The 12,270-nt window shown below is 47.4% G+C and overlaps 1 protein-coding gene across 1 annotated transcript in view; it reads left to right on the forward strand.

Moving 5' to 3' along the window:
* The window catches only part of HEATR1 (HEAT repeat containing 1), a 412,033-nt gene that overhangs the window by 61,162 nt on the left and 338,601 nt on the right, over window positions 1–12,270 (forward strand). Inside the window, exon 4 of the mRNA XM_078648603.1 lies at window positions 4,312–4,453. Coding sequence (XP_078504729.1) covers window positions 4,312–4,453 — 142 coding nt within the window. The remainder of the gene's footprint in view (window positions 1–4,311; window positions 4,454–12,270) is intronic.

Genomic DNA, 12,270 nt, shown 5'->3' on the forward strand with positions numbered 1-12,270 from the left:
AGCTTACAGGTAAAACATTTCCTGCAATAGAGATAATCAGTTTAGCAGAAGTAAAACACTTCACTGAGGGTAAAACATTTCATTAACCATTTCCTTAGGCAGGAATGAAACTCCTATGGCAGGAATAAAAACACGCCACTGCGGATAAAACATCTCATTAGGCAGTGTAACTATATCCTTATAGCATTAACGTTCCCCTACTCAGCAATCAACAGTTTACAACTCTTCAAGGCAGAGATAACCATTTTTAACAGGCAAGCCTGAGCTTAGAAGACTTGGTTTATGCATGTAAAGCCTTTTAGTAAATGTAAACATTTCTTTAAAGCAAGGAGCACCTCACTCCATAACTGTGGGCATGTGCTCCACCTTTCAACCAACATGAATAAATGTTTCATTAGTCAGCAGACACAGTTCATTATGCAGCTGTTGGCGTTTCCACCCCCAGGCCAGGATCAACATTCTAATTCCTACATTAAGCAGGCATAAACCTTTCAGCACCCAAGAGTAATCCTGTAAATAAGTAGAGGTTATAACACTGGGGCAGGGGTGTAATAAAACTTCTATAGTTCAGAATAATCCTGGTTCCAAGCAGGAATAACCACTTCAAAACTCTTCCCCAATCATAGGTAACATCCCCCTAATCAGGAGTAAACATTACAGGGAAGGAATTAGGCATAGGCATTTCATTAAGTAACTTATAAATAGAACATTACTCATTGCTAGAGAGCAACATCTCATTAAGCAAGCACAGGCCTTGCTTTAGATTAGTAAAACATTTCTGTTAATTAAGGTGAACATTTCAATAAGCAATTCAGTAAAGCATTCTCAATGAACATTTTACTATGCCTTGGACTCCCCTATGCAGGGCTAAGCCATCGCAGATGAACTCAGTATGTCTTTAGGCCTACGCCGGAACCAGGGCCCAAACAGTTAATGAATGGCAAGCCTGTCCTCAGGCATAAACAGTAACTTAATGGCCTCCACGTCACTAGAGGCACATAGGGGCCAACAGGTGGGCACTTAAGGTCAAAAATACAGCGTTTCTCTGGGGCCTACAAGAGAGCGCTTGGAGGCACAATTACAGCGCTTCTATGGGACATTCAAGAAAGCGCTTGGAGTGAAATTACAGCGCTTCCCTGGGCACTACCTCAGTTCCTCACATGACAGCGCTTGGCCACAGGCAATGCTGGGGACAGCGCTTCAGCAGGCAATCAGGTTTAGATAATAGCACCCTGCAGGTACAGCACTTCACAAGGCAGCAACCCCCTTCAGTACCTCAGCACTCTTCACAGGGACAGCAAAGGAGCGTTGGGGGAGCAGGGAGTCAGCGCTTCAGAAGGCAGCAACTTCTAGAGCCACAGAAGTTCTTGGTGACACAGCGCTTCAGGGGGATAGCGCTTTTCAGGATTCACAGCGCTACGATATAGCAGGCAATTCACAGCAGAGGAAGCGCTCGGCAGACAGTTCATTCCAGGTAGCGCTGCTGAAGGGCACCACAGAATATAGCGCTTCAGGCAGGAATCACGCCCAGGATTCTAGCGCTTCACAGACAGCAGGGTGCAGGGCTATAGCGCTTTGGCCCACACGAGGTGGGGGCAAGACCAGCAGGTCTAATAACATTCAGTTCAGGGTGCTGCAGTTCAGGCAAATATAGCGCTTCAGAAGGCAGCAACCCCCTCCATTACTTCAGCGCTCTTCACAGGGTCAGCAAGGGCAGCGCTAGATATACAGGACAGGTGACACCCCAGTAGCAGGTTAGCAAGGGAGACCCCAGGTGACATCAGGAAACGCAGGGTCAGTACCGCGCCAATACCTGTTTGCTTCTTCAAAAGTCCTGTGATGATTTAATTTCTTCTTAGCGCTTTAGGTTTCTTGCGCCCTTGTAAATAGAGGCTTAGTTTCTTGTTGGCGTGATGTTCCTTACGCCCTTAGTTTTGTTGCTTGGTTTCTTGTTCCTTGAAGGGGGGAATAGTTTGGTGGCTGGTGTTCCAAGTTCTTCTCAGCCAATCCCTTCAAGTGGTCCCTGGGGGTTCCCTGCCGCGGGGTTAGGTCAGTGGGGGGGGGTACAGGATGCCTCAATACTTGTAAAGCAGCACACTAGGCCTTGTCATTCCAGCATCATAAGACCCTGCCCTGACCCCCACTGCCTATCCTCCTGCGTAGGTACTTCCCCAGGTCTCCCCTTAGTCCCTCTGACAGGAAAGTTTACCTTCCTTTCCTTATACAGTGCCAGTTGACAGTTGGCAGTGGCAGTTGGTGTCACCTCACCTGTTCCAGAAGGTTCCAGGGGGTTCTAGGAGGTTCCACCATTCTACCTGTGGGCAGGCTGGCAGGCTAAGTTGATATATTGTTTGGAGGGTTCCAGCCAGGCCCTAGCCACTAGAATGCGCCCACTAAACCCCGCTGCAGCAGCAGTGGTCAGTGGCAGCCATGTTAGGGGTATAAGACACCTGCATCTTATCAGTTTCACAGTACACAGGGCTTTCCTCACTACACAAGGCCTATACATTGTTGTTACCATGAGGGCATTCTGATTTAAAAGGGAAATAAAAAGGCGAACATTTTTGGGGAAAGGGCCAAGTCTCACAACATGCCTGTCATTTTGTGAAGTATTGAGGTGCAAAATCGGCTGTTGCCTAAGTACAGATATGCTCTCTATTATCTCCAAAATGGAAGTTCACATTACTGGAACTTTTTGTTACCATCTATATGGTTATGTTTTTCCATGCAGTGTTTACATTTTTGTTGGAAAGGGCAATTGTATTTATTGGAATGTCTTTATTGAATGCTTGCATAGAATGTTTATTCGTCCATTGTCCACTTTCCCTCACCTTTTAGATTCAAAGCACTTCTGCTGTATGAGCTTTAGTTTTTGTTCTGTCAGTAATGATTCTTACGGATTGCTTTAGCTAGTGGTCGGGAGAGGCAGGAGGACTTAGCTTGCATTCGTCCACAGGAGGGCACAGCCTTGTTTCCTGCTATACTCTGCTATAGGTTCCCTGTAACTCCACTCAAAGCAGTTGAAAGAAAACAAGGGATAAGGTGATGTGTGAGCTCAGTTTAGCTACAGTTTTTAAATGTCACATACTGTAGTTATTTGACCAACTTGTTTCCTCTTTCAGAACCTTTGTGTCTACTTCTGCCTTCTCAACACATTCTGATCAGATATTTTATCCTTCAAAATCTGCTACCCATGTATCTTGGAGCAGACATTGTTCTTGGATATAATATCCACCCTCCAAAGCTCTGATGCGTACTGGTTTGAAATGTTGTACTATGTAAAGTCCATTTAATCTGAATGGGTGAATCATTTAGCTCGCACTGCTTGCCTGGCCAAGTTTCCAGAATCCTTCTTCCCTGTGGTCTTCAAGCCTTTATCTAGTCTATGCACTTTGTAGTTTGTACCATCTTATACTCAAGTCGGCCAGTCTCCCTCTGTCACTCTCTGCCAACACGATGACAACATACATGAACATAAGCATGGAGTAAGTTGTGGAAGGCCACTTTAATTCTATGCTACCTATTCCTAGCGCTAATTTTCATACAGCTGTGAGGAGTCTATTTATTATCCACCTTTTATAAAATTACAACGCAACAGACTATTGTCAACTGGTAGACGAGATAGTTCTACCAATGAATAAACTAGATACAAAACAGAGATTTAAGTTCTAACGAACTCCTGACTTGACTCATTGCGTATAATAAAATGATACAGCTGTGAGAAGTTCAATTAATATCCACCGTTGATGAAATTATAACGTAACCAACTATCGTCATAATATTATTCCCTTTAGAACGAAGTTGCCACTATAACCTCAATTCATTTGATACCATAGTGGAGACACTTCAAAATGGCGGACCTTTTTCTTCTTTTTTTACATATTTATAAGGATGACATACAACTGTGTAGAAAGAAGAATTTCTGAACATTGAAGTCTGCTTCCAATGAAGAAGAAAATTGGAAAGAATAAACTGATTCGATACAAATGAACATTGATAACTTGATTTGACTTTTGAGTGCTCGACGAATATTATTGTTTTTGACTGAGCTAACTAGTTAGCACTATAATAGGTCGTGGTAACCGACCCTTTTTTGTTTTGAGCACCACTCATTACTACATTAACTGTACACTCCTTTACTAGCAGTGCGCTCTCTTCTAACAGTTACCATACCCCTATAGTATCATTTAAATAGAGCCATTGAATGGCCATTTTGTTTATATTTTTAGATTATCATTTGTAACTTTTGTGTTCTGGGAGCTAACCACTAGGTGCTCAATATGTTGTATAATCTTTAATTTCTCCTGCAAGGTTTCATATTCATCTCTACAATCAAGATAGTCTCATTGGTTGTGTGTTGCCGTATCATGAAACCAGAGTGTTTGTTAGAGTCATCCAGCTTCTAAACATCAAAGACCCAACACACCGGTGGAACTGGCTTGAACCCATTCAGGTAACTTAGTAGTGTTTAGAGAAAGTAATATTTTTGATCTTTCTAGAATCTGTATTCTTTTTTTTTTATAAACGAAGCTTGCATTCTTTTAAATTTTTATGATATGCATATGGTTATCAAGGTTTTATGCCCTCGTCTTACATCAAGGAGCTTCTTATAAGGAACATATGTTAAAGCTCTCATGCCCATATTCTTTGGTTGTAGTTTACACTTGGTTGTGCTATGTTGGATATTTACTGCCATTCTGATATGCCTTTGAAATTGTGATTTTCCTATTAACATGACCAGAGAATCTGGATTTTATTAAAGACACGGAGGCTAACATTATGCATTAATCTCTTAATGAAGTGTCACAAGCAGCCGCACTTACATCATAAAATAGAAAAATCTAGAATGCAGTAACAACACATGAACAATAAAAGGCATGAGCAACAGAGCTGCCTCTCTTTTTTTTTTAAAACATCTTTTTATTAAACAAAAGGACATTACACAACTCGAAACTGGCCAGAGCTCATTGAGTACTTTCAAAGATATACATAGAGAACAGAGGCCTCCATAGGTAGACAAATAAAGCGAAATATAAAGAGTAGGTTTAGGCATCTTCCAAATCCACACTGGCAGGGTCCACCTCAGGTGGTGTACAAATGTCCCCACGATAAGCGTTCCAGACTCCACAGATCTTACCCCACTGGCGGGGCCGCCCCCTAGACACATACACAGACCTCTCCAGGAACATACACCAGTCAAGGTCCTCCATCCACTTCCCAACCCGAGATGCCTGAACAGCACCCCAGAGTTGAGCAATATTACGCTTGGCAATTGCACAAGCAAGAGTGACCCAGATCTTGCCATGGTTCGAAAGGTCGGAGGGCTCCCAGACATTCAGCAAACAGCGACGCGCCTCCAACTCGATCCGCACACCCCACACTTCACTCATCTTCAAGTGTATCCTCGTCTAAAAATCACGGATCTTCTCACACTCCCACAGAATATGTAGGAATGTTCCCGGCCTTCCACACCCTCTTCGACAATCCGCAGACACAGCCAACCCCATCCTCAACAATCCAGGACCCGTGGTGTAGGAGCGGTGCAGAATCCTGAGTTGGACCAAACTAAGTCGCATTGGAACCGCCACTATTCTAGGGGATGACACCGCCTCCCTCCAATCTTCCACATCCAAAACAAATCCATCTGCGACCCACTGGTCCCTAAGCTTTACCAGGGGATCCTCAGTATGATTAATCAGTTTACTGTATGTCAATGATATGGCTCTGGTTGGCACGTGACCGCCCAGCAGTCGATCCTCAAGCGGGGAGGTCACCGGAGGTTTCTCGCCATGGGGGACTACTGCACGTAAAGCATGACGAATCTGAAGGTACCGAAACCGTTCAGTATCATGCAGCTGATACTTGGCCTGCAGCTCCTCAAATGTCAACATCCTATCTTTACCCCACACATCTCGCACCTGCACAATCCCAATCAGATCCCACCGGTCAAACCCTTTCGTTTTCCACAGAGTCCACAACTTCTCCGAGCTCCACAAGGGTGTAGCCAGTGTTATACGCCCCGCCCAGTTAAGGGCCCTGGTAGCCTCATGCCATATCTTTGTCGCCGTCGATTTCGGACCCACCAAGGGGAAACAACCACATTTCGCATATAACACCCTAGTATACTCTACCCCGGGCACTTGGCCACGGTCCATAGCGAAGCCCGGATCCATCGGCGAGCCATAGATTGCTTGGTTAATAGGCGCCAACTGGGATGCCCAATAGTATTTCCTGATGTTAGGCAGCCCGATACCCCCGTCGTACCAAGGCAACATCAATTTTGGCAATGCAATACGGGGCCTCCCCTCCCACAAAAGGCCTCGCTGCAGCGATTCTATCTCATTAAAATACGACGGGGACACCGGGTCGAAGAAATTCTGCAAAGCATATAAAAAACGCGGGAGGGCCATCATCTTAAAGAGGACCGCAAGGCCCAACAAGGAGAGCGGGAGTGTTTTCCACCTAGCAACGTCACTACGCAGTCTGGCCAACGGGGGCAACTAATTCAGTCTGAAGCGTACCCTGGGGTCCCTCGATATCTGGATACCCAAATACCGAAAACTGACCAATTCCAGCTTCACTGGGCAATTCACTGGCACCCTAGGAGGCTCACCATTCAACACAAAGAGGACCGACTTCGCCCAATTAATAGCGAAGCCCGAGTACCTCCCGAAGATCGCAGGGATATCCATAAAAACTATCAGGGAACTGCGTGGGGAGGTCAAATACAATAGAATGTCATCAGCGTACAGTGAGATCTTATCCTCCCATTCCGAAGTCCAACGCAATCCCCTGATCGAACGGTCCCATCGTACCCAGGCCGCAAGCGGCTCCAGGGCCAGGGCGAACAAAAGTGGTGAGAGAGGGCAGCCCTGTCTAGTGCCCCTCCCAGGTGAAAAGTCGCGGGATTTATGGTTGTTTACGACTACGCGAGACAGTGGGGCCGAGTAGAGAAGGCGAACCCAACCGATAAACTCGGGGCCAAACCCAAACCTCTCCAGGACCGCAAAAAAGATACGGCCATTCCACTCGGTCAAAAGCCATAGTGGCATCCAGGGACAACAATACCGCCGGCTCATGAATGCGTGACGCACCTGCCACCACCCCATGGAGCCAACGGAGATTAAGGGCGGTGTTCCGACATGGCATAAAACCGGACTGGTCCGGATGCACCAGCGTCGTGATGACCTTCACTAGACGGGCGGCAAGCAATTTGGCTAGCACCTTAGGCTCTACGTTCAATATGGAGATCGGACGATATGACGAGCAATCCAGACGCGGCTTACCCTCCTTGTAAATGACCACAATATTCGCGAGGCGTTGATCATAACTCGCCACGGTCTCTACTCTCAAGATACATGTCTTTTAAGTACAAGGGCCAAGCGGTTGGCGTGTTTTTTAAACAATTCAATGGGGAGACCGTTAGGGCCAGAAGCCCTACCAGAACGAACCCCTCTGATGGCCATTGCCACCTCATCATTAGTGAGAGCGGAATCCAAGAACTCCCTATGCTCAATAGATAAAACCTGCATCGAGATGTCCCGAATCATGTCCGCATTCTCTTCTTCCGTAAAGCCCCCCGCTGAAGTATAGACCTCCTCAAAATACCGGGCAAAGTCATCCACAATCGATTGAGGATCCGATGACACCACACCCGCAGTACGCAGTTCCGGTATCAGCCGAGACCCCCAATCACCCTTTTCCAACCAAGCTATCAACTTCCCGGCCTTGTCACCATGTTCGTATATTCTACTCTGCGTATTAGCGTGTTGCGTCTTTGCTCTATCACGTGTTAGATGTACTCATCCCGGAGCAACCCGAGACGGTGCCCCGCCCCAGGGTCGATCCCCGAGGAGACAGCAGTTTCTAAGACCAATAGCTCCGCCTCCACTCTGTCTATTTCCGCCCTGCTCTTCTTCTTCTGCCCAGATATTAGGGAGAGTACCTCCCCCCGTGCAACAGTTTTGTAAGACTCCCACAGGGAGCATTTCGACGTAACCGATCCCTCATTCTCCTGAAAGTAACGATCAGTGACTTGCACAAGTTCCTTCCCGACAGCAGGTTCCTTCAGGCGCCATGCATTAATCGGTGCAACCCTACCAACATCACCCTGTCCCATCCGCAATCGAAGCCAAATCGGCGAGTGATCAGACACTCCCCGTGCCAAATGAGTCACCTCCTGGATAGAGGCCGCCTGAGACGCCGGCAACAGAACATGGTTAATCCTAGAGAGCGAGTGGTGCGCCGCAGAGGCGTGGGTATAGCCCACATCACTGGGGTGCCGAAGTCGCCACCCATCCACCAAACCCGACGCGGCAATAAAATCCGCTAGCCATCTGCCGGAAGGCAAAAGCACACGGGGGAGTCCTGTCTAGCACACCATCCATTACTGCGTTGAAGTCCGCCCAGTACCAACGCTACAACAGGCAGCGTGAGAAACACTCGGCCCAAATCGCGAAAAGTATCCGCCTGTAGCGCTGGGGGGGACATAAATAGACAAAAACGTGACTGCCCTACCCTCCCAAAGCCCCGATATTCCAACATATCGGCCTCTATTATCAGACCACGTCGATTGAATAGAGAGAGGAAAGGAGTTTTTCACCAAGATGCCTACTCCTTTAGAGCCAGAAGTAAAGCCAGCATGCGCCATTAATTTGTAGCCCCCTCTGTGGAGCGCCATACATCGTTTACCCATGAGATGGGTTTCCTGCAGTAACACCATGTCTGGCGAATGCCTTCTAATCAGCTGATTCACCATAGTGCGCTTGATCTTATCGCCCAAGCCATTTACGTTCCAGCAGAGGACGGAAAACCCCAAACCCAACCTAGCGGAAGCCATTCATAACTCTAAAAAAGGACAGGATATCCATAGGCACCCATCGCAGATTCTGGTCACACAAAACAAACAAAATCCCCGACCCCCAACCCCCCTCCCTGCACCCCTGCATATAGCATACGCTCATCCCCAACTCGCAGTGTGCCAACTAACTACAAGTATCTAAAAGTAGAAAAACGGGGGAGAACCTTACAACAGGTCGCCCACCCCCACCACCCCAAACCAACCACTATCCCCCCCACCCGATAAAGTGCAAAAAGAGTCACAGATAAAAGATGGTCCAGGGGGGAAAAAAAGGACAACCCCAACCAGTCCCACAATGTCACCATTGACGCTAGTTCAACTCAGACACGACGATAAGTCATTGATCTTCACCATCAGTCGGGGCCTGACCCCCAGCGTCCGGACCCTCGATCCGATACAGCCAGTCCGCGGCGACCTCAGGGTTGTCGAAAAACCACGTTTTTTTCCCGCCATGTTCAATCCGAAGACGAGCCGGAAACCTCATCGAGTACTTCATTTCCCGGTCCCTCAATCTCCGTTTGATGGACATAAAGCTCTGCCGCTGTTTCTGTACCATCTGGGTGAAGTCCGGGAAGAACAGCAGCGATGAGTTCTCATAGGCCAGCGGGCCCGAGGATCTTGCAGGATAGCATCCCGGTCCCGGTAATTCAGGACCCGGGGAATGAGAGAACGAGGAGGCGCCCCTGTCTTCGGACGACCTCCGGGAACTCTATGGGCCCTCTCCACCGTAAAAAAGTTACTGAGGCCCTTCGGCTTAAGATGCTGCAAGATGAGTTCTTCGTCAAAGAGGTCCGGAGTCATCCCCTCCGACCTCTCCGGTACTCCCAGTATGCGGACGTTATTGCGACGCGCCCGTCCCTCGTATTCATCGAGCTTTCGGTCAAATTGAGTCCGGGCCGCCTTAAGATCTCGCACCTCCTTCTGCAGCTCCGACACATCCTCGATGAGACTCGTCGTCTTGACCTCCAAGTCCTTAACTTTCTCGGTCGTTTTAGTGAGGTCAGCTCTTATAAGACCCACTTCGATCGACACCGAGTCCAGTTTAGTGTCCATCTTACCCAAGGAAGATTGGATCCCAGTGATCGCTGTCATCAAATCTTTCAAAGTGTGATCCTCCCCGACTGAATCGCCATCTCTGCTCCCCGTCAGGGGACGCTTAGTGTCAATTGGGGACCCCTTGGAGATGGCATACTTGTCCATTTTGTTAGACTGGACCTGTCTGGTGGTCTTCACTTTCGTCTGAGGCTTCTCAGGGTCTCCTCTCGACGCCATTGTCACTGCCAGACCAGGAGAAACCCACCACTCCGCAAGCAGGTCTAGGCGGTTTCCTCAGCATTTGATCTCAGACCAGGATAGGTAGATCAGGGCACTCCAAGCGTGATCCCCCCGCAGTAAACCAAGTTCTGACCGGCCACTTCCGGTCCCGGAGGCCGATGTTGTCGCACTCCACAGCGGCCAATGCCACACTCGGGGTCCCGGCTTCCACACTCGTAGGCCCCAAAGTTTCGGACGACGATAGTCTGTCGCCGGATCACCCAATCTAACCAGAATTTCACCTAGTGACTCAGGTGCTGGTCCCCCACCCGATGGTAGGGACGGGGTTCAGGATAATGTGCCGGATGGCTGGTCAGGATGTGGCGGCCGGCGGAGCCGATGCTCAAGCGGCCATCTTGGTCGCTGGCGCGGCTCCTCCCCCAGAGCTGCCTCTTTTAAATGAAACGAAGCAAAAGAAAGTTCGTAAAGTCGAGGAGCAACTTGGTCTAGAGAGCGAAGAAGAAACAGAGTTCCGAAGGAGGAAACGAAGAGAAGAGTAGCCCATGAGAAGAGGACGATCCATTAGTTTGAGTTATCTGAAAAGAGAATGAAAAATTAAAAGGGTTGAAAAACTTTTGCATCAAAGGCAAAATGCATATTGTAAACAGAAAAGGAACAAGTCCAATAAACAACGGCATATGAATGCAAATAATCAATAACATATAAATAGATACTCCGTCCAAGGGAGGGACGGGTGGGATAATGTTAGCCTCCGTGTCTTCAATGAAATCCAGATTCTCTGGTCATGTTAATAGGAGAATCGCAATTTCATTACAAGACAGGAGGCTACATTATGCATGTTGGTAGCCTTGAAGAACAACGTCGGACATATGTTCAACAGGTTTACACTAATGACGAGCAAAGGTGGAGGCATTGGACCAATCAGCAGCTTTAAGGATATCGTCTAACTTACCACCAGACCAGAAAGACTTGCTAGCCATAGCACCTCTGAGAGAGTGGGCTTGAAATTTAGAAAGGTCAATACCAGCGAAGTTCATAGCTAACCTGACCCATCTAGCGATAGAGCAGGAAGACACTGGTTTAAAAGGTTTAACAAAGGAAATGAGAAGTTGATTAGCGTCCTGAGGGCGAAGGCCTCTCATTCTGGAATCGTATTCTTTCATACAATCAATAACACAACGTTTTTTGCAGTAATTGAAACGAGGATAAAAAATAGAATGACATGGTCTTAGTTCTCCTAAGGATTTCAAACTTAACACCAAACATGTCATAACATCTATTAGAAATATCAAGAGATTTTACATCAGACACCCTACGACAAGAAATTAAACATAAGAGAGTGGCAAGTTTAATGGAAAGACATTTCCTATTAAGAAGGGAATTATCAGGCCATGAACAAAAAAGATCTAGGATACGTTTAACATCCCACAAGGATTGGTATTTGGGTCTAGGAGGTCATTTTAGTCTAATACTTTTCAGTACTCTACAAATGATTACATTCTTACCTACCGTCTTACCGTTGACGAGAGAATGACCATCAGAGATAGCAGATCTGTAGCAGTTAATGGATCTTTAGGAGAGGCCATTGTCAAATAATTCAACGAGGAAATTGACTATGTTGACGATGGGAGCCTCCAAGGGATCCAAGTTCCTCTCCATGCACCAACTAAACCATTTTCTCCAAATGTTGTTGTACCTGTAATGTGTCCCTGGTGCCCAGGACTCGCCGTGGAGAGAGAGAGAGAGAGCTGATGACGAAAGTCCAGACAACTCGTTGGATTGCCTGACACTTTCCAAGCAAGAAGGTTCAAACTCCATGAAAGTATTGGGTGGTGATCTTCTCTGTTTGCGTTTGAAACCAGACCTTTGTTTGCGGCGATTAGGAAGGGGATGTCGCACAACCGTTCCAGGGTTGTTGGGAACCATGCTTGAGAAGGCCAGAAGGGAGATATCCGGACCAGGGATCACTGGTCTTGTCTCACTTTCAGAAAGACCCTCTGAATCATGGCAAAGGGAGGAAAGGCGAAAGGCTGAAGGTGAGACCAGGGTTGGAGGAAGACGTTCACTGCAAGAGCGCCTGGGTCCGGCATCCAGCTGAAGTACTTCGGCAGTTGGAAGGTCAATCTGCTCGCAAA

The sequence above is a fragment of the Lissotriton helveticus genome, chromosome 6 (assembly GCF_964261635.1).
Source record: "Lissotriton helveticus chromosome 6, aLisHel1.1, whole genome shotgun sequence".
Lineage (NCBI taxonomy): Eukaryota > Metazoa > Chordata > Amphibia > Caudata > Salamandridae > Lissotriton > Lissotriton helveticus.